The 22,823-nt window shown below is 46.7% G+C and overlaps 1 protein-coding gene across 2 annotated transcripts; it reads left to right on the top strand.

Annotated features, from left to right (window-relative positions):
• The first annotated feature begins 277 nt into the window (after positions 1 to 277).
• On the top strand, positions 278 to 22,439 carry CPN1 (carboxypeptidase N subunit 1). 2 transcript variants are annotated; one of them, XM_053309802.1, is made up of 9 exons: positions 280 to 595; positions 5,366 to 5,562; positions 7,820 to 7,975; positions 9,617 to 9,799; positions 13,739 to 13,850; positions 14,689 to 14,828; positions 15,487 to 15,586; positions 18,602 to 18,720; positions 22,149 to 22,439. In XM_053309802.1, the coding sequence occupies exons 1-9, from the start codon at positions 370 to 372 to the stop codon at positions 22,278 to 22,280; spliced, it is 1,365 nt and encodes a 454-aa protein (XP_053165777.1). In that variant the 5' UTR covers positions 280 to 369; the 3' UTR covers positions 22,281 to 22,439. The 2 variants fall into 2 exon arrangements, with proteins under 2 accessions (XP_053165778.1, XP_053165777.1); XM_053309803.1 differs by lacking the exon at positions 18,602 to 18,720 and having other exon boundaries at positions 278 to 595.
• The last annotated feature ends 384 nt before the right edge of the window (positions 22,440 to 22,823 follow it).

Genomic DNA, 22,823 nt, shown 5'->3' with positions numbered 1-22,823 from the left:
AGGCCTGCAGTGAGAGTCGGGCACTCTCAGACCCCTGTTTACCCTCCAGTTAATAAATGAACAGGAATCGGCCCAACTCTCCCAATGTGTGGAGGCTTTGAGTGATTCTGGCTCCAGGAAGAGAGGGGTGGGGTGGATGGGGGGGAAGCAAGGCAAAAGCTCAAAAGTTATACATTCTTCCTGAGCTCTGAGGGGCATTCACTGAGATACCCCTCCCACCACCACCACCACAGGTGCAGTGGGCTGGCACTTGACTGTGAAACTGGAGCGAGCTGGTTCAAGCTGACACTTCAGTCCCTGGCAGGGAGAGGGAGGCTGGGAAGCATTCGTCTCCTCGGTGCATAGAACTGCTGCTTGCCCACCCACAGGATGATGTCTCAGTGGCTCTGGCTCCTTGGGAGAGTCCTGCTCTTGGGCAGGGTGGCTGCCTCGGTGAACTTCTTCCACCACCGCTATGAGGAGCTGGTGCAAGCCCTGTTCGACGTGAGGGGCGCATGCCCATATATTACCAGGCTGTACAGCATTGGACGCAGCGTCCAGGGCCGCCATCTCTATGTGCTGGAATTCAGCGACTATCCCGGCATCCATGAGCCTCGTAAGTGTGCCTGGGGGCATAACCCTTTCCTACAGTAGGGCTGTTGCTTCTCTTTGCACTGCTAAACTATGCCAAGTTCAGGAGCAGTGGGGCTCAGTGTCGACAGGCCACTCACCCCTCTGCCCTGCAAAGTTGGTCCAGCCCCATGGCACTCCTAGCATGGAAAACACACATACTGTTGGAAGGCACTGGAGGGAGGGAAGAGGGGTTGCACAGGATGCAGTTGATGTGTCGTGTCCAGGGGCGTAACTATAATAGGGTAAGGGGAGACAGTTGTCTGGGGGCCCACTGCCTTGGGGGCCCCCCAGAGGTGAGTCACATGACTGACTCCCCCAGCTGCGCACCCGTCCGGGCTTCCTTCAGTTTTATTTATTTATCAGTTGTATTCATCCTCCGAAATTGATGTGCGTGTTAAGACCTGGAGCTACCAGAACAGCATGTCTTTCTCTAGTACCATTAAATGACTTGCATCATCCACAATTTACAAAACCTTTTAAAAAATAATTTAGGGTGATGTTCTATTGTGGCACACACACACACACACACACACACACATGCTTTTTGTTACCACTATTCAGCCTCATTTAAGTTTTCTTTACTTCATGAGCCGAGCTTCAGTGAGGGGGGTGCATTTTAAAATCTTGTCTCTGGGCCCACTACAACCTTGCTACGCCCCTGGTCGTGTCCATTGACACACCCTGGCCATTTGGCATGCCTTTTGTTTGATTTGCAAAGTGTTCGCGAAGCTTTCCCTTGTTTGTCCTCACAACTGTGGGGTACAATCTTGTTTTCATTTTACACATGAGGAACAGAGATTGAGTGACCCAAAGCCACCTGAGGCAAGGGGCTGAGGTAAAATGTAAACCCAGGTGCCCGGGGTTCAAGTCCAATTCTCTATCCATTGAACTACGTTGATTCTCTGAAGAACTGTGACCCAACAAAGAGGTTGACTTGCAGTTCGCTGGTTGGTGAGAGAAACCTTGGGAGGTCCTTGCCTTCTGTTTGGAGGTCCACAGTTTTCTTAGCTGTAGTTGCAAGCTACGGTTTTGGCAGACTATACTTCTGGAATAAGTGGTGAAGAGGCAGGGCCCTGGGTCAAGATGATGCTATGACCAAAAAAAAGAAGGGGAAGAGAAAGAACTATGTGCACCAAAAGGGCACTTACAAGGCATTAATTAATCTATTTGTATCTTGTCCTGCTTCCAAAGTGCTCAGAGCAGCATTTCACCCTCACAACAACCCTGTGAGGTAGGTTACTAGTTATTCTAAGAGGTATTAAGTTTAAAACAAACAGAGATCTCAACCTGGATTTCCCACCTCCAAGCTCAGCTTTTTAGGCACTGTATCACCACTGGTGACACCAGAAAAATATGGGCGGGGGGGCGGGGCGGGCACAGAAGGGACAAAGTGCATTTATGGGTGGACGAGCTGTATCCACATATTAGATTTCTGAAACTTAAATGGGGGCTGTGGGGGGAACCCCTTGTCTGTGGAGGCGCCCTCCCCACCCCCATTCCCCTTTCTCTGGAGCTGCTCTTGTGTATCACCCCGGCTAAGAATGCCTGCAAGACACCCAGTTGGGCAGATCTTAGGGGTAGGAAAAGGAAGCCGTTGGGCCTCCAGATCTGACGTTGGTCAAATAGTATCTGAATGAGTTAATCCAAAAGCCACTTTCTAGTAATGCCTTTATTAGGACCAGTTCTAATGACGCAAAATATTGAGCAGCCAGCTTTTGAATTCTGAAGAACTCCTTCAGGCTGGATGTTCTGCAAAGTAAAAAGATGGGACAGGAGATGGGCTTGGTGAAACGGCTCCAAAACGTCTGCATTTTATATTAATTAGGGCTCTATTTGACCTCACTCTCTCCACTCAGGGACAGTTAGAGTTGCAAAACTGCCTCTCCACTTCCTCTGTGCGTAGTTTAACAGTCCTTAGTCTTGACCCACACGAGTGTCGTCTCTGTGGGGTGGAGTGGGAAGAGTCCTTTCGGAGCCCGTGGGAGTGCTCATCCTCCTGCACGCTGGAGGGTGCTTGTAGAGTTAAAGGGGCCGCTGTATGGGGGAAGTGGTTTTAGAGAGAAGAATTTGAGGCCAGGCCAAGTTGAAGGATTGATTTGATTTTGCAGTTTTGTTTAAAACCCCTCGAGGCTTTTGAAGTCAGGAATGTGACCTACCAGTGAGAAGAAATACTAGCTGAAGGAACAGGGGAAAGGGGCCCCTGGCTGAACGAGGTAAAGCAATGAGACCCTGAGCTGGTTGGCAGTGAATGGACTCCTCTCATCAATTCAATATCAGGGAAACAACGCTCTTCTGAATTCTCAGCACTTTAACAGGCCACTGCTGTTTGCCCCTCTTTCAGCACATAGAGTCACAGGCACTGTGTTGCTTGCTTCACCCTTCTTTCAGAATTCTCTGTAAGGTACAGTAAGGCATGGACTTTCTTTCACCTCTGGCTCTCTGGTGCATTAGGGTGGATGTGTTGTCCAGAAGAGGCATTGGTCCAATGCTGTGAGAACCTTCACAACAATGTAAGAAGGCACTCCTGGTGTAGTTTAGTGATGATGTAATGCCAATCTGGGCTTTGGCAACTCCTCCCCACTTCCTAAGGCAGGGGTGCACAACTCACACGTCCCAGTGGGCCAGAAAAAAACATGATTATGTATGGCGGGCGGGGGGGGGGAGTCAATTTTCAGTGCATTGAATATTGCAGTGACATTAATTTAAAAGAGAAATATTAAAGCAATCACTAATTAGCTGTAGGTCATTCCCTCCCTGCAGGGGCCGACAATTTTAACCAAGGATAGTGGCCAGAAAATAAGCCCTGTCCTTGCTCAGTCAGTGGGCACAAAATTTTGGGGCTCCTACTGTTGCTGGCTACCTGGGCCATCAAGAATGACCTTGCGGGCAGGATCTGGCCCCTGGGCCTTATGTTGTGCAGGGCTGCTAAGGTTACACATGCTCCCCACTTCCTCGGGTGTGGGGAACTCCTGGGATGCAGGACTACCTGGATTCTGTCTTCCTTTAGAAGACAGATCATTGGAGGCTTAAGGTGTCTTGGTAACATTTGGTTTATTTACAAATATACAGAATGAGCATTAGCTGGATTTGAGAGTATTTCTGCAAGAAGCAACAGATTATAGTAGATCTCCTGAGCGACAACTCTGCACCCTAAGGTGCTTCAGCTCTCTGTCCACCTTCTCTATTCCAGACTCTCCCAAACTCAGTCTGTTTCTCTCTGGAAATTGTTCACACCTGGCTTTTAGTTTGCATCTTCTCCGGAATGGAGGTGTGCATACATATACCGGCCAAATGTATCCTGAAGTCCCTGAGAGCTATCAGGGAGCACTTCACACACAATTCGGGTTTTTCATTTATATCTGGGGTTAAAAAATCAATTCTTTTGCATGTTTTTTGGGGGGCGACTTCAAACTTGTAGTAAAACCTCTCAGTAAGCCCCTGGTAAAGCCTGTTGTCTGGGAAAGCTCCAGGTATTTGTCACAGGGATGAGGGAGAGGATGAGCAATATTTTAAGCACTGCTCATTTGTTAAGGAATCTGGAGACACTGTGCTCACATAACTGCATCCTAGTATGCCTGTGCGCCCCAGTATTCCAGTCATGGGAAGAATCTCGTGTCTGCAAACAGACACTGTAACCAGGGGCGTAGCTAGGGGAGAGGGGGCCCATGTTCATCCCTCTCTCTGGCGACCCCCCAGAGTGAGGTAGATAATGAAGATAATAGGGAGGAGTGGAGCTGGAGGGCCCTCAGGAGCTGGGGGCCTGTGTTCTTTGAACCCTTTCGCTCAATTATAGCTACGACCCTGACTGTAACCATGGAGACAGAGGGGAAGAGTTTCAGAACACGTCAGTGTAGGGGCGGGGCTTGTGGGCATGCTCTTAGGGATGCTGCACACAAGTACTGCATCTCCAGCTTCCATAACAACTGGTCAGGACAGGTCTCTTCTATCAGTCCTTGCCCTCAAGTGGCCACATGATCTTACCAGGCTTTTATAGCTCGATTCAGACATTATGCTTTATGAGTGTACAGATGTCTGTACTCTCATACATGTGTTTGTGTGAATGGCTGTACCGGTTTTCATTTCATTTATTTATTTATTTAGTTGGTTGGTTGGTTATTCGATTTCTATACCACGCTTCCAAAAATGGCTCAGGGCAGTTTACACAAAGAATAAATAAATAAATAAATAAATAAATAAGATGGATCCCGGTTCCCAAAGGGTTCATAATCTAAAAGAAAACATAAGATAGACACCAGCAACAGTCACTGGAGGTACTGTGCTGGGGGTGGATAGGGCCAGTTACTCTCCCCCTGCTAAATAAAGAGAATCACCTGTTAAAAGGTGCCTCTTTTCCAAGTTAGCAGTTCAAAAGTTAACCTGGATACAGGCCTTTCAAATGCATGGTACAGATAGGAAGTCTACTTCTGTACCTGCATTCAGTATATGTGAATGACTACAGACCTGTACCCGTGTACAGATCTGTACCTGTGTACACTGTATACTCATTATACAAGTGCTGAACGTAATGTGTTAACAGGCCTAGTGGCTTCCCCCATTCAATTCCATTCCATTCCATTCCATTCCATAAACTTCAGAGTAATCAAAACTTCATTTAGAAAGATCCTTTGGCCTCCTGGACTGACAGTCTGCATTCTGCCAAATAAAGTGGTGGCCAGGCAGCCATGTGACCTAATCTATAACACTGCATCTCAGCTACTCTGTTCTAATATCTGCAAATCTCTTGCTTTCTTAGTGGAGCCGGAGTTCAAGTATGTGGCAAACATGCACGGGAATGAAGTGCTGGGCCGGGAACTCTTGCTCCAGCTTGCTGAATTCCTGTGCGAGGAGTATCGGCATGGCAATCAGCGCATCACGCAGCTCATCCACGAGACACGCATTCACCTCTTGCCTTCCATGAACCCTGATGGATACGAGGTGGCAGCTGCCCAGGTACCAGGCAAGCATCTGAGCATCCTTTCTTATTTTAGTAGTCATGGTGATCAATGTCTTTTGTGCCAGGGCGAAGGGAAGAATTATTGGGGGGAGATGTGTGACAGAGGCATGGAGGAGAGGTCTGTCAAATGCTAGGAGAGGATGGTTTAGTCCTTGGCATCTCCAGATAGGGTTGGGAAATACTCCTGTCTGGAAACTTGGAGAGCTGCTGCTGGGCAGTGTAGACCAGATATTATTGGACTTCAACTCCCATAATCCCCAGCCAAAGGCCACTGGGGCTAGGGATTGTGGGAGCTGAAGTCCAAAAACATCTGTGGAACCACCATTGAGAATCCCTGGTGTAGACAAGCTAGATGGACTTTGGGCCATACTGAACTAGATGGATCAATGGTCTGACTCCATATAAGGCAGTGTCCTAAGTTCCTATGATTGCTGAAGGAAACCTCCATGTTCAGGAGCAGTTTGAGTACCAGATGATGGTGGCAAACAACAGGGAAGGGCCATCATCATAATTTCCCATTTGTGAATAATTTCCTGCCAGATGAATTGTGGCTTGTCAGAATGCTTGGCTAGATGGACTTTGGTCTGAGATAGCAAGGCAAATCAAAACCAGATCAGATCCTGGTTATCTATTCTGGTTAAATGCAGTTTAAACACAGCAGTTTGACCAGAATTGCTCAGGAAATCTGATTTCTCACAACCAGCTCCTTGGGGCTCAGCAATCCTGATTAACTCTTTAACCAGGATAGCTGTGATTGTGAGACTGCAGCCCCAGAATGGTGGGGCAGCTGGGAGAGGGTTTGGTTTAAGTATCTATATAGACTCCAGGTTGGACAATATCTGGCGCTGGCTAATACAGCAGAGTGGGTACTGTGGGAGGTGGCAAAGTGGCTGTGGGCCATTTCTTGCTGGGACTATGCATATAATGTGGGCTGTCAGACCTCTGTTTGAAGTACTGGCCAAGTTAGGTATTCCAGGGAGCAAAGAGGTCTGGCTGTGAGGCAACAAGCCAGCCCTTGGGTAAGACAAGGCACCATAACCCTGTACTGTACCTGGATGCCAATAAAAGCATCAGGTCTCCCACCTTGGAGAGGAGAGCTGGTCTTGTGGTAGCAAGCATGACTTGTCCCCTTAAGCTAAGCAGGGTCCACCCTGGTTGCATTTAATTGGGAGACTAGAAGTGTGAGCACTGTAAGATATTCCCCTCAGGGGATGGAGCCACTCTGGGAAGAGCAGAAGGTTTCAAGTTTCCTCCCAGGCATCTCCAAGATGGGGCTGAGAGAGGTTCCTGCCTGCAGCCTTGGAGAAGCCGCTGCCAGTCTGTGTAGACTAGGGATTCTCAGCGTTGGGTCCCCAGATATTATTGGACTTCAGCTCTCATAATCCCCAACCAAAGGCCACTGGGGCTGGGGATTATGGGAGATAATATCTGGGGACCCAACATTGAGAATCCCTGGTATAGACCAAACTGAGCGAGATGGACCAATGCTCTGACTCAGTATATGGCAGCTTCCTATGTTCCTATGTTCCTTGCCTCCACTGCTTTTTCATGGGCTGTGATGAATCTCTGCCCCTTAGATGTGGAGCTGCCCTCCTGGAGCAGCAGTCCAAACAGTGATACTCTCAGTGAAGCTCCAAGGCCAAGGTCCCAGAGCTATGAGTCTGGCAACTATGTCGATTTATTTCCTTCTCACTGGAATTAACTACGGTAAAACCCTTAGAGGGTCAGTGTCTGTTCCCAAAGTCCAAAGAACATCTGAAGAATCTGATAGTAGCTCCTGGGCCTTTGATGTCAGAGCAGTGACCATATTCAGCAGGGCCTGGAACATGGCCTAGAAAGTCAGCAGCCGGTTCCACTCCCTGTTTAACTAATTGGAGACCCAAATAACCAGACTGGTCATCATAGCTTTCCCCATTCTTCTGTCTGGGAGGCAAAACAGCTCATCTAATTCAGCAGCTCATCAAATTCTGATTCAAGCTGTCCACAAGATTATCTGACTCTGAAAAGATAGGAGGATTGACTGCTGAGCGTGCTAGGCTGTGTCAGGAGGCCCGGCTTAGTAATGATCTTAGTTGTTTTTTCCTTGCCAGTTGTGCTAAGCACCAGAAAATCCAGGGATTTCTGAAGAGCTCTGTACTCTTCAGTTTTCTGAGATGCTCCTCTCTTCCCTTGAACCAAGTTTTAAAGCCTAGTTTGCTGTGCATTCAACTGCCCTTATAGCTCACACGTGGATTTTGTTCATTTTCTCTCTAGGACCAAAGTGCTCTTAGGTACCTCTCTGGGAGAAACAACGCCAATGGAGTTGACCTCAACCGCAACTTTCCTGACCTCAATGTCGTCATGTACAACAATGAGAAACTGGGTGGGCTCAATCACCACATACCCTTGCCAGATAACTGGAGAAGTCAGGTAACATATGATATCAGACTTACTATCTGACACATTGAGGCTCTTTGCACACACATGCAAAACCAGGCTAAGCAGACCCCGCCCAGTTTTGCACACGCGTGTGTACTGCCAGGATCAGGCCTGATCCTGGTGGCACCTCATTTTTTTGGATTGTCTGTCAGCTGCGGATGGGGAGGGGAGGTGGGACGTAATAAATAAATAAATAAATAAATAAATAAATAAATAAATAAATAAATAAATAGTACATTTATATCCCACTCTTCCACCAAGGAGCCCAGAGCTGTGTACTACATACTTAAAATTTCTCCTCACAACAACCCTGTGAAGTAGGTTAGGCTGAGAGAGAAGTGACTGGCCCAGAGTCACCCAGCAAGTATCATGGCTGAATGGGGATTTGAACTCAGGTCTCCCTGGTCCTAGTCCAGTACTCTAACCACTAGAACACACTGGCTCATTTGTGCAGTGCGTTGTTAGAACTCCTGGGGGGGGGGGGCGTGACGCGGGGTGACACATCCCAGCACCTTGACCCTTAGAGCTACTGACAACAGCCAGTGCTTGTCTGGGTGGGCCATCTGCCTGCCCAAGGAATAGAAAGTGCTCATGTGCAGCCGGGGAAGTAAGCATTTCATGGCTTCCTCTCCTCTCTCCTTTATTATTATTTGTTTGTTTGTTTGTTTATTACATTTATAAACCGCCCCATCCAGAGGCTCTGAGTGGTGTACAACTTTTTAAGAAGACATAAAACCCACAATTCAAACACAATGCTAAAAACAATATAAAAACAATTCAAAAACAATTAAAACCATTTAAAACCAATTAAATACTTTTTAAAAAAACAACAACACTTTACAAGCCTTGGAAGGCCAGGCCAAACAAATAGGTTTTTAGGGCTCTCTTAAAGGCCGACAGCGAGCCTAAACTGCCTAAACTTTAGAGCCCATTCTCTAATCGTGAGAATGGGCCCACTGACTTTCTGGATGTGCTTCACAAAAATAGCATCCCCTCTAAGGCACCCAATTTTTCCTGGGCTGTGGAAGTTCAGGTTCCTCTCTGTGAGACCTTTCCCCTCTTCTTTCTCTTCAACTTCTACACTGGCTGACTCCAATTTAGGAGTCTGAATGTGCTGTTTCAGTGCTCCTGATCTATAGCTGCAGGGTACGAGATTCCACTCCACCCATTCCCCATCTGCATGGTTTGTAGGGGACCAGCAAGGGCTATTCAGTTGATACAGTTGGCTTCTTACAGTGATGTCGGTTCTCTCCCTTTCCTTGGGGCACATACCATGTTCTTAGTTCATCAAAAGCCAGTCTTCACATTCAGAAAAATCATGTGCTGCAGCACTCCCATAGACATAGCTAAAGAAATTGCATATTTGAATAACCTCCCATATTGAAAAAACAAATAAATCCTCTCTGCATATAGAAAATGAATAGGAAAAAGACTATGCTAGATTCCTTCTCCTTGACAACCATGACCAGGGAACTTTTGAGGTGAGACAGCACTCAGTTATACTATTCTGCTTTTACACTCTGACGTGGTACTGTCCTAGGAGGACTGTACCATGTGTTTGTACAAAACTGAGAACACTGGACATTTGCATGTACTTCCAGTATGACCACTTCTGCTTCTCTCCTTTCATAGGTGGAGCCAGAGACTCTGGCTGTGATTCAATGGATGAAAAGCTACAATTTTGTCCTCTCAGCCAATCTCCATGGTGGAGCTGTGGTTGCCAATTACCCATATGACAAATCCCAGGAGCAGAGAAGCCGGGCTATTTGGCGTGCAGCCAGTTCTCCAACTCCTGATGATAGTCTGTTCAAGAAGGTGAGGTAATGAAGCCAAAGGCCAGATGGAATACATAGCATAAGTACCTAGGTAGTGTAGACTTAGATGAATCCAAACCAATAACCATATGGAATGGGGAGACTATTCTAGGAGGAGCTGGAAGAACTGTATCATCTTTTGATGGTGTTTCCCTTCCTGTCCCCAAACAGAGCTACAAGTGTAGTTGAGGTGTCCAACTTAACTAATAGAAGGAGGTGCTAAATAGGGGATGGAGAAGGGAGAGAGGCTGGGAGACAAGAGATAAAATGAGGACACGATACTGGAGGGGGCAGGGCACAACCATGAGTACATGTGGGGAGATGACCAGAGTACAAAATGGAACAAGGTGTTGTATGCAGTGGGATTTGTCTCCCACACAACAAGGATTCCAACATCAATGTTCCCTGTAACAGGGATTCCCAGATTTGTTGACTACAATTCCCATCATCCCCACAGGCCATTGCAGCTGAGGATGATGGGAGTTTTTGGCAACAACATCTGGGAATTCCTGTGACAGGGAGCACCATGCTGAATTGTCTTGTACTTGAGTGTCCTGTATGATTCATTGCAGGGCCGGATTAAGGGCAACTGATGCCCTAAGCACAGCCCAACAATGGTGCTCCCCCTTGGCCCACTCCATTGCTTAACTGACAAGACATTAAAACTCAAGCAAATTATTTACTTATACCTTAAAATTTATTTACATTTTTAAAAGTTTGCTTCTAGATTTTTTAAGGTAAAACAAAACAGTGCCACTGCCTGTAATTTCTTATAAATAGCCGCAACAGAAGGAATGATTGAGAAAATATTTCACCTTCTTTTACGACCATATTTTATGTGAAGTTTTATCAATATTTTGTACTGCTCTTTATAGTAATCTTTCACAAATCAATGACTTTTTATTTCAGATACACAGTTCAGTAGTTTCTCAAAACTTTGGTCACTAACCGAGCCAAAGAAAAAGTTTTTTTAACAATGCAGAGTAAAGTCGAACACGGCAGATAAAAACAATTACCAAAAAATCAACTAAAGTTGAGTGTGGAATTGAAACGCAAGGTGGCAAAGGAAATGCAAGGTGACAATAAGGGAGGCAAAAAGAGAGTTTGAGGAACATTTAGCTAAAAGTATCAAGGGGAATAATAAAAACTTCTTTAAATACATCAGAAGCAGGAAACCTGCCAGGGAGGCTGTTGGACCATTAGACAACGAGGGAGTGAAAGAGATTATTAAGGAGGATATGGAGGTTGTAGAGAAGCTCAGTGAGTTCTTTGTGTCCATCTTCACGGCAGAGCATATACCTGTTCCTGAAGCAGACTTTTGGGGGATGGAGGCTAAAGAACTGAGTCAGATAGAAGTGACAAGAGATGATGTTCTAAACTGTCTGAAAAAACTTAAAACTAACATATCACCAGGGCCAGATGGCATCCATCCAAGAGTCCTCAAAGAACTCAAATGTGAAATTGCCGACCTTCTTGCTAAAATATATAACTTATCCCTGCAATCAGGCTCTGTACCAGAGGACTGGAAAGTAGCAAATGTAACACCGATTTTCAAAAAGGGATCCAGGGGCGATCCAGGAAATTACAGGCCAGTTAGCTTACCGTCCGTTCCAGGCAATTTGATGGAAAGCATCCTCAAGGATAAAATTGTAAAGCACATAGAAGAACAGGCCCTGCTGGGGGAGTACCAGCATGGCTTCTGCAAAGGTAAATCTTGCCTCACAAACCTTTTGGAGTTTTTTGAGGGTGTCAACAAATGTGTGGATCAAGGTGAACCAGTTGACATAGTATACCTGGTCTTCCAAAAAGCTTATGACAAAGTTCCTCATCAAAGACTCCTGAGGAAACATAGCGGTCATGGGATAAGGGGACAAGTATATGTGAGGATTGCTAACCGGTTGAAAGTCAGGAAACAGAGGGTAGGGATAAATGGAGAGTTTTCACAATGGAGGGAAGTAAGAAGTGGGGTCCCCCAGGGATCTGTACTGGGACAGTACAGCGTATTAATTTATTCATAAATGATCTAGAAGTTGGGATAAGCCGCGAGGGAGCCCAATTTGCAGATTATACCAAACTCTTTTGGGTAGTGAAATCCAAAACAGATTGTGAGGAGCTCCAAAAGGATTTCTCCAAACTGGGGGAGTGGGCGACAAAATGGCAAATGCAGTTCAATGTTGGCAAGTGTAAAGTGATGCACAGCACATTTGGACAAAAAACCCCAACTTCAAGTATACGCTGATGGGATCTGAAGTGTCGGTGACTGACCAGGAGAGGGATCTTGGGGTTGTGGTGGACAGCTCATTGAAAGTGTCGACTCAATGTGAGGCAGCTGTGAAAAAGGCCAATTCCATGCTAGGGATCATTAGGAAGGGGATTGAAAATAAAACAACTAATATTATAATGCCCTTATACAAAACTATGATACAGCCACACCTGGAGTCCTGAGTACAATTCTGGTCACCACATCTAAAAAAAGACATTGTAGAACTGGAAAAGGTGCAGAAGAGGGCAACCAAGATGATCAGGGGGCCTGGAGCACCTTCCTTATGAGGCAAGACTACAACACCTGGGGTTTTTTAGTTTAGGAAAAAGACGACTGCAGGGAGACATGATAGAGGTCTATAAAATCATGCATGGAGTGGACAAAGTGGATAGAGAGAAATTCTTCTCCCTCTCACATAACACTAGAACCAGGGGTCATCCCATGAAATTGATTGCCAGGAAATCTCGAACCAACAAACGGAAGTACTTTTTCACACAACGCATAATCAACTTGTGGAATTCTCTGCCACAAGATGTGGTGACAGCCAGCAATCTGAATGGCTTTAAGAGGGGTTTCGATAACTTCATGGAGGAGAGGTCTATCATGGGCTACTAGTTGGAGGGCTAGGGGCCACCTCCAGCCTCAAAGGCAGGATGCCTCTGAGTACCAGTTGCAGGGGAGTAACTGCAGGAGAGAGGGCCACTGTGTGAAACAGGCATCTGGTGGGCCACTGTGTGAAACAGGATGCTGGACTAGATGGGCCTTGGGCCTGATCCAGCAGAGCTTTTCTTATGTTCAGTGAAAGAGTTAAAGGCATGATAAGTAGGGGTAAAACTCTGTGGTGCCCCCCTGCCCTTGATGCCCTAAGCACGTGCTTGTTTTGCCTTATGGTTAATCCAGAGCTGATTCATTGGTGCTTTGCAGGAGTTGGTATGAGGCCATTTGCTGCATTGAACATAATGATACCAAGACTGAAATATTCATTTATGTATGTTTCCTAGAAAGGGAATTTTATTATGTCTGCAGCCCTTCAATTTGACTCTGAAGGGCAAACTAGCAGCATGTCCCTAGTGTTATCATCCAAGTTGGGCCAATTTTCTATAATGGGAAGTAGGTGAGGGGCACATTCAAAGTGCAGTTTGAGAAGTCAGGGAGGAGGGTGCTGTGTTTCCACCCACAAAACAACATCTTCATACCTGGTTTTATCTTGGCAAGAGTTAGTTTCAGTCTCAGAGCTCCACAAAAAGTAAAATGATGGAAGAGAAGCAATTTCAAGGGGGAAAGTCCAATGGGATAAGCCATTCTACACATTCAGAAAAATGTTTGAACCCCTTGCCATGTAAATTATTTCCCAAATATAGAAAACTAACATAGGGAAACCAAATGCTGGACTAGAGATGGACACTGATCTGATCCAGCAAAGTAATTTTAATAGCTGTGGCACTTTCACTGTGTGCTGGATGTTTGATTTGAACAGCATCATAATGTGAGTAGTATTGTATATTGTGTAGGTGTGCTTAATTAAGGGTATGGAACTCGGATGCTGCAAAAGCTGCTAGTGATTTTTTTCCTGCTCACATTGAAATGGATATTTAGATCTGGATCCTGATGGTGTTCTAGGATTCGGCGAAACTGGGCAGTTAGGAAAGCCTGACAATCTTCGCATTTTCTTTGCAGCTGTCTAGGGGCTATTCATATGCCCATGGATGGATGCATCAGGGGACAAACTGTGGGGATTTCTTTCCTGAAGGCATCACCAATGGAGCTTCCTGGTATTCACTGAGCAAGGGTAAGGACAAGGTGACAAGGGCATAGGAGAGTAAGAGTGGAAAGCATGCTTTTTGACACAAGGATCTGCAATGACCCATGTAGGATGAATGAGGAATAGAGAGGTTAGGAGACTAGGATGACAGGGTTGCATGGAGGGAGAGAGTCAGATGAATTATGTGAGAGGGAAGAAACTTGATTTGTGAACTGCCCAGATTGTGTACAGCCCAGGGACTTCTGTCTGGGGCAGTATAGAAATGTACTAAATAAATAATAAGTAAGTGGTTCCTCCAAGATAACCTGCATGGTGGGAGAGGAGAGGGAGGGTGAAGAACACCACACAAGTACCTGAAGAAGGCTGCAGTGGATCTCTTCAAATAGTAATGGCTAGGGATGTGCATGGAACCGGGTGGGGGTGGCTTGAGGGGGTGGGGGTGCCACATTAAGGGCGGGGGAAGGTGCACTTACCCCTCCCTCCGCTTTCCCCCACCAGCGCTTCTTGCCCGTAAAAGCCTTCGGGGCAGCAGTTTACCTCCCTGCCACCCGTTCCCCCTCTTCAGCCGGAAGTGCATGTGCACCTGGTACTTCTGGCCGAAGAGGGGGAAGGGGCAGCAGGGAAGTACACTGCTGCCCCGAAGGTTTTTACGGGCAATGAGCGCTGGTGGGGGGAAAGCGGGGGGAGGGGTAAGTGCACCCTCCCCCACCCTTAAAGTGGCACCCCCCCGGCCTCGAACTTCAAACCCTCCCCCTGCCCGGTTTTCAAAACTGTCCGGAGGCCCGTAAAAGGACCTCCAAACAGGTTCGTGCACATCCCTAGTCATGGCTGCTTTCCCACCTATTCCCCAACGTCTGCCTTGCAGGGATGCAAGATTTCAACTATCTGCACACAAACTGCTTTGAAATTACCCTTGAACTGAGCTGTATCAAGTTTCCACCACAGGAGGAATTGGAATTTGAGTGGCTGGCAAACCGTGAAGCACTGATCACCTATTTGGAGGAGGTAAGGAAGCTGCGACAGCATCGCCCATTCTCCTCTCCCCAGTAGTCCTTGGCAGGTGTCTCCGCTTGGGCTTAATCTCTGTCCTGTGTTCACCAGGAGCAGGGAGTGAGGCTCAAGCCCCATCCCATAAAGCTAAGAAAATTCAGCCATTAGTCCCTGAATTAATGGGCCAGCTGGAGGTGGTGAGTGACAGTGGGGTGGATCTCCGCTTTTGCAGTTGTAAGCATGAGAGTGTCTGGCACTCATAACATCTGAAGAGGGCTATACTCTGATTAATCTGTGATACTGTGTTTCTTTGGGTGTACTTGTGCCCAGGTGGCTTGCCTTGGATTTAGCTGGAGTTCATTTTAAATCCAATTTCCACTACTGATCCTACTACTACCCCATCACCCATTTTTGTTATTGTCCCAGCATACTCTTTTGAAAGCACCAGTGTGAGATTACGTGGGTAGGGGCTTCCCTTTAACAATTAGCTGATTTGAAACCTGCTTTCCAAACGAGTCATCCTGAGCACCCTAGTATTCTAATCTTTATTAATATCTAATTCTTATATAGAGTAGATTAATAATTAGATTAATTATTCTGGATCTAGATAATGTGAGCTGCACCTACTCCAGTTGCCAGACTCCTAATGTTTTTTTTAATACTGGTTCTGCAGGTTCACCAGGGCATCAAAGGTCTGATAACTGATGAGAACAACAACAAGCTTGCAGGTGTTGTCATTTCAGTTGAAGGAATTGGCCACGACATCACTTCTGGTTGGTACCCAGATGACGCACATCAGAGCTGTTTTCTCAAATGATACTTTAAAATTTTTACTTGTATTTTCCATGTTTGTAGTTGAATGAAAAACCTCCATTGACTAGAATGTACATTTACGTTTTTAAATGGCCCTCTTCTGTTTTCTATATTGCATTAACAAAATTTGCAATTGTTTCATACATACTTATCAGTATTATTTATGAACATACTCTAGTCCTTGTAAAAATATTCCCTACTACAGGGCTATAGAAAGCCTAGCCATAGGTCTGCAGTATTCTAAACAATATAAGAATGCAAGAACAGCCTTGTTGGATCAGACCTAAGACCTATCTAGCTGAGCACCCTGTTTCACACAGTGACCCATCAGATGCCTTGGGAAGCCACATAACCTAGAGGAACATAGGAACATAGGAAGCTGCCATATACTGAGTCAGACCATTGGTCTATCTAGCTCAGTATTGTCTTCACAGACTGGCAGCAGCTTCTCCAAAGCTGCAGGCAGGAATCTCTCTCAGCCCTATCTTGGAGAAGCCAGGGAGGGAACTTGAAACCTTCTGTTCTTCCCAGAGCGGCTTCATCCCCTGAGGGGAATATTTTGCAGTGCTCACACATCAAGTCTCCCATTCAGATGCAACCAGAGCAGACCCTGCTTAGCTATGGGGACAAGTCATGCTTGCTACCACAAGACCAGATGAAGGCATGCTCCCTCTCCTGCCACTGCTCTTCTGCAACTGGTATTTGGAGGCATCCTGCCTCTGGAGGTAGCCTATGGCCATCAGGATTAGTAGCCACTAATTAGTGTCCACCCTAATTTTTTCTAAACTCCTCTTAAAGTCATCCAAGATGGTGGCCATCACCATATCCTGTGGCAGAGAATTCCATAGATTAATTATGTACTTCCTTTTGTTAGTCCTAATTTTGTATACAGTTTAGAAATTCCAATTTATGGAACACCTGATACCTCAGTTGTAGGCCACTAGGACCAAGAAGTGTTTAAGATTTGGGATCTCCCCCCACTGCACCCCACATTCTCAGAGGTACCACCTCTGTGGTAATAGCAGTTTCCATAACTGGAGTATTAAACAGGTCAACATATGCTAAAATGCTCGTAATTCCCCCCCCACCTCGAGAATCCTCAATGAGACTTGCCAAGAGCAGGTTAGTGGGGAGAGCGGGCTTAGCACGCTCTCCCCACAGATGATCAGGCAGGAAGCCCTGGGCGGCCGGATCAGCTGCCGACACAACTGCCGGCGCCGTCATGGAGACGGCGGGGGCTGTGGGGATCGGGGGCTGTGCGGCCCCCGGAAGTTCCAGGATGCCCCACACCAGCTCGTGGGGCATCCTGGAGAGACCCCCAGGACCGGGAGGCTTGTTTCAGCCTCCCGGCGTGGGTCTCAGAGCCGCGCTGTGGCAATACACGATCAAATAGATGGGGTTAGCAGAGCGCTCGCTCTGCTAACCTTGTCTAAGGGGAGAGCTCCGTAAGCGGGTCACCCGCTTTGGTTACCCGCCTGCAAACCCAGTGGTTGTCATGATCGCCAGAAAGTGGGCTAGGCTCCCTTAGCCTGCTTTTTGGTGATCATGAGAATCGCCTCCTTGGTTTCATCCTCAACCCCATTCTCTCAACCAAGAATGGGAGGGTATGAGGCAGTAAAGCCACCTATTGTTGGTCTTGAGAACCCTCAGGACTCCCACCAAGCCAGCCCATTAACCCCTGAGTAGCCTGATTTTTCTACCTAGGTTTTAACTAGGGCAAAAACAGCCACTGTCCTACTTTGGAGTTTGGTTGTGTGGATGCATTCCCTGTTTTAAACTGTTCGTGGCTGCTGGTGGCCATATTTGTCATAGAGCTCTGAGGCTAGAGAGGGACCAAGCAGAGGAGAGCTGCTGCTGCCTCATTAGAGTGCATGCAATGCATTATGGGATACAGCCTTCGATTCTTGGCAGATCCAGCTCCGTTTTGCAAAACCAGGGTGTGCAAAATTCTGATTGGGTGGTGAGTTAGCAGAGCCATGTAGAAGCTCTTCCCATCTGTTGGGATTGGGGTAGGAGGTCCTGTCTCTCCCAAACCATGCCCAGATGGTCATGTGAACAAGCCTATTGTCTAACATTGTGTCTGTGCTCACTGCCCTGGGGTGTGAGGAGGGTCATGCAAGGCAAGGAAGTTGGATCAGAACTTGAGGCCAAAGCACAGGCTGGAGTGGAAGGCAGGAGAGGCAGACAAAGCAAGATAAGGGAACCAGAAGAGCAAAGCAAGACTCTTGACCAAGGCTGAAGCAGGAAGTAGGCTGGAGCAGAAAACTTGGGAGCAGGCTGTAGGAGGAACTCTACATGTGGAGCTATTACACCAGCAAAAATCTGGCTGCAGCTAAGGTGTGTTATGTTCTGGGGAATGGTCAAGCTGACCTTTAAATTTCCTACACACTTACAATTTCACAACCCTTGTTCTTTGATGTAGTGCATGGAGCTCATGGGTTTGGCCTGGGTTCTTAGTGGGTGAGGGTTATGGAGTAGATCTGTAATTCAACACTCCTACTAGAGGAGCAATTGGGACATAGGAACATAGGAAACTGTCATATACTGAGTCAGACCATTGGTCTATCTAGCTCAGTATTGTCTTCACAGACTGGCAGCGGCTTCTCCAAGGTTGCAGGCAGGAATCTCTCTCAGCCCTATCTTGGAGAAGCCAGGGAGGGAACTTGAAACCTTCTGCACTTCCCAGAGCGGCTTCATCCCCTGAGGGGAATATCTTGCCGTGCTCACACGTCAAGTCTCCCATTCAGATGCAACCAGGGCAGACCCTGCTTAGCTAAGGGGACAAGTCATGCTTGCTACCACAAGACCAGCTCTCCTCTCCTAGACCAGCTCTCCTCTCCTGGGGACAATTGGGACAAAATGAACTCTGGTTCTGGCCAGAGTCTTCCTGAAACTCATGCCAGAGAGCATAGGCTTATATGGTGCTGTCTTGCTCTACTAGATGCAGCTTCTCAGCATCACTTTCTCTCTTCTAGGTGAGTATGGTGATTATTTCCGGTTGCTGTTGCCTGGCACTTATACTGTTACAGCATCAGCAGATGGGTATCAGCCACAGACAGAGACGGTAGTAGTGGGCCCTGCTGAGCCTTCTTTGGTGAGTTTTGCTGCAAGGCTGAAGGCATCAGGTTTTTATTTATTTTTATTTATTTTTGCATTTTTATACCGCCTTTCGTTAAAATATAGCCCCAAGGCGGTTTACAAAAGTTAAAAACATACCCCAAGGTTCCCCCAAGTTGATACTAAGGAATAAATTGTTTGTTTGTTTGTTCATTCATTCAATTTCTATACCAACCTTCAAAAAATGGCTCAGGGCGGTTAGAGCTGATTAGGAACATTAGACTAGGAACAGGTGGGAGAAAGGGGGAAGGAACTACATCCTCCCAAGGAAACTGTTGCCCTGGAATCATGATTGGTGGGGATATAGAGATAGTGAAGACATGAGAAACGTTATCTGTCCAGCCCCAGAAACATACCTTCTCTTCCAGAGCAGTAGAGGGTGGGGGGAAACTTACACCAAAGATCTTCCCGCAATTGCCTTGGGTACTGCCACCCTCAGTATTGTCCATGACATTCACTGGATTTTCAGTCTCTGGTCCAGGCTGGGTTAGGGTTTAGTTTATAGGAGGTCACCTCATGTAAGTAACAGCTCTTTGCACTCCAAGTGCCTCACTAGAGCCTTGGCTGAGCCAACAAATTGTGCAGTTCCTACTCCTCGGACTGTGCTATCACTTCCTGTCCCAATTTGGCTGTGTTCACACAATCACAGCAATCCTGGTTAAAGAGTTAACCAGGATAGCTGAGCCCTGTAAAGTGAAAGTTGTGAGAACCAGAATATCTGGGCAATCCTGGTCAAACCACTATAGTTTAACTGGTTAAATGCGGGTTAACCACCTAAAGAGGATAGAGAACTTAGCTATCTGGGTTAACGACGGTGTTTTGACCAGGTTCTCACAATCGTGGTTATCATATAAGGTTATTGCTTGGATTTGTTTAGTCTCTGTTGATTGGAGAGTATGCAACATTTTAGTTATATAGAATTTTTCATCTTATCTTCACATTCTGTAGAATTAAAATAAATTATCTGTCCAGATTACGCTAACTCTCAGCCTTGTAATTTATCTCTGATGGATAGTTGGACTCTTATCTTCTGCCTCCCTATTACTCTTTCCCCTGCTGTTTATTTATCCCCAATACCTTCCATACTCCAGCTGTATGTACTCAGCAATCATATTCCATACAAATGAAGAGTGTTTGACAAGACACCATCTTTGCCAGTGCTGGAATGTGGGGCGTGGGGTCTGCCTTTTGTTCTGAGGTGCTAGAATGAACATTGTCTCTGTAGCTGCCCCCATTACCACCCCTTTGTAACTTGAGTAGGGTGGTCAACAGATACTCCTTATAAGTTTAGGCTTATCTCAGTACCAGGCCATTATCAACACTGTAAGGTTAAGTGTGCAGTGCCAAGTCAATTTGGACTCTTGGCGCCCACAGAGCCCTGTGGTTTTTCCTTGGTAGAACACAGGAGGGGTTTACCATTGCCATCTCCTGTGCAGTATGAGAGGATACCTTTCAGCATCTTCCTGTATCACTGCTGCCTGATATAGGTGCTTCCCATAGTCAGTGTTAGTACATAAGCAGGGTATCCTTCCCCCCTGCAAGCAACTGTATGCCGTCTGCCAACTACTGTACTTAGGTTTCAAGGCCACATTCTACCACCCACACAGCCTGCAACCTTGTTTTGGCTTGGCCTGCATCTTCTCCTGCTCTCCCAGGCTTTTTTGAGAGCTTCCGGTCTTCCCTAGCTTTCTGGTTAGCCCCATCCCATTTCATTTTCCTCTCAGAGAGGAGGCTGCCAATTTTTCTGGAATGTTTTTAATTTATTTATGATTTACTGAGATTGCAGGGGCGTAGCTATAATTGAGCGAAAGGGTTCAAAGAACACGGGCTCCTGAGGGCCCCCCCAGCTCCACCCCTCCCTATTTTCTTCATTATCTTCCTCACTTCAAGGGGCCGCCAGAGAGAGGGGTGAACATGGGCCCCCTTTCCCTGAGCTCCCTCTCCCCTAGCTCCGCCCCTCACTGAGAGACTTTACTGCCAGGGAAACCTGTCTCCCTGACAAAGACGGGGATGTGTAGGCTGTTTGGGGTGGGGAGACAGACAGTTAAGTGACTCTGGAACTCAGCAGGGCCATCTGCTGGAAGAAGGAGAGATGGGGAATTATTTCTGAGACTGACAAAGGTCTCCTTTTTCCATGAGAAAAGCCTGAAACATTTTTTAATTGAATGCTGAACATTGGTGATAGCCAGTCCTTGTCACCTCCTGCAAACGATGTTCTTATGCTTCAAGCTTTTGACCCTACATTTGTGTATATACATATGAATGTAAGGCTTAAATCTATTACGAAGTCATAGGCTGTATCCGTACTAATTAGGGGTCATTTCAGTTTATTTATTTAGACCATTTCTGTCCCATCTTTCCATTCAAAGAATTGATATGGCAGCTTACAATAGGATTATAAGAATAATACAGTATCAGTAAAACAATGCACAGACTAATGACCAACTCGGATGTGACCTGGGAGCTCTGTCTTTAGAGCTGCTGACATTTTTGTTCACAAGAAGCAGCTGCAGGGTCAAGATTTGAGGGAAGATTTGGACATGGTCAGGATCAAGATTGGTTCCATGCACCAATTTTCTCCTACCTGCACTAACGACCCACTGGTGATCTTCTCCCCACCCAGGCAATCTCCTCTTACCTGTCAATGATGGTGGCATTGCTGCCACTCTCCTCCGCCTCCCTTTCCCTGCCTTTTTCAAAAGGCAGAGGGCAGGGAAGGAAGTGGAAGGAAGTGTGGAGGAATACTGTGGTTGGCTATCCACCAGGTAGGGTAGGATGGTGGCTAATGATGCTGTTGGCGGTGGACCCAGGCTGCCCAAGGCATCCCCTGCCACCACCTTCACCAGCCCATCACCTGAGAGAGCCACCCCACCACTTCTCATTAGGCTGGCCCTGCAGACAACAGCTGCCATTGCCAGGATTATTGTGGTATAAAGTAAAGTGTGCTGTCGAGTTGGCGTCAACTCCTGGCGACCACAGAACCCTGTGGTTGTCTTTGGTTGAATACAGGAGGGAGTTACCATTGTGATCTCCCACACAGTATGAGACGATGCCTTTCAGCATCTTCCTAGATCGCTGCTGCTCGATTGAGGTGTTTCCCATAGTCTGGGAACCATACTAGCGGGGATTTGAACCGGCAAGCTCTGGCTTGCTAGTCAAGTCATTTCCCCGCTGCGCCTATATTGTGAGTGATCGAAATCCTGTTGTCCTCCTTTACACTGGCATATTCTGTTATGGTATGGTTTATGCTATAGCAGTGTTGCATTTGAACCTACTTGATTGACAACATCCTTAGTTCAGCACTTCTCCATTGCAGTTAACCAATACAGGGATATCTTGGTATAGGGCTCTGCACTGGATGATAGCATGCACTTCAATTGTTGTGTGTGTGTTTTTCTCTTCCAGGTGCATTTCCAGCTCAAACAGAACACTGTGAGCAACACCCCTGTACAAAAGGCTTCGGATAAAGGCCCCACCAGTAAAGCTCTGCATAAGAAGATTGTGCCACGGGCTGCCCAAGGGAAGACGGTGCGGTGAAGGCAGTCTTCTACTAGAAGGGAGTTGATGGAGTCCTGTCTGAGATGCCAGTAATGTTGACAGATGAACTTTCTAAGAGGCACTCACAGCCTCTCCCTGACCTCTACAAACATGAAATGAGCTTAGTCTTTGTTTATTAAATGTCTAATATTTAACCCAGTCCGGCCAGAACATTCATTCAGAAGGGGGCCACGCATCAGTGTCCTACAGGTCTGTAGTCTCTTAACCAGTCACTGGCCTTAAAGCTTCTCACTCATCTTTCTTTTTATGCGATACCCTTTTTGTAGACCTAGAGTCACCTGCAGCCTGTGTTAACATGGGTACTGTGTACTTTAGAAGAGGTAGAAAATGCCTGGCTGTGTGCCAGTGTGCCTGTCTGTGCATGTGCACATGCAAATCCCACAACGTACCCTACAGTTATGACTTTGGGTGCACATATAGATTTCTCCATATGGGAAATCCCGCGACACCTTAGTATATATGGCAAACATGCTGCACAACACTACTCACACTGTGGAATGTAATGTCTGTGCAGTTGCACAA

This window comes from Hemicordylus capensis, chromosome 3 (assembly GCF_027244095.1).
Source record: "Hemicordylus capensis ecotype Gifberg chromosome 3, rHemCap1.1.pri, whole genome shotgun sequence".
Classification (NCBI taxonomy): domain Eukaryota; kingdom Metazoa; phylum Chordata; class Lepidosauria; order Squamata; family Cordylidae; genus Hemicordylus; species Hemicordylus capensis.
This window is presented reverse-complemented; position numbering and strand designations above follow the sequence as displayed.

Excerpts from the sequence above, each read along its gene's own strand:
- CPN1 (XM_053309802.1), top strand. The coding sequence starts at position 370 with ATGATGTCTCAGTGGCTCTGGCTCCTTGGGAGAGTCCTGCTCTTGGGC. Across the intron at positions 7,976-9,616 it reads CAGATAACTGGAGAAGTCAG|GTGGAGCCAGAGACTCTGGC; the intron begins GTAACATATGAT and ends CTCCTTTCATAG. Across the intron at positions 18,721-22,148 it reads GCCCTGCTGAGCCTTCTTTG|GTGCATTTCCAGCTCAAACA; the intron begins GTGAGTTTTGCT and ends TTTCTCTTCCAG.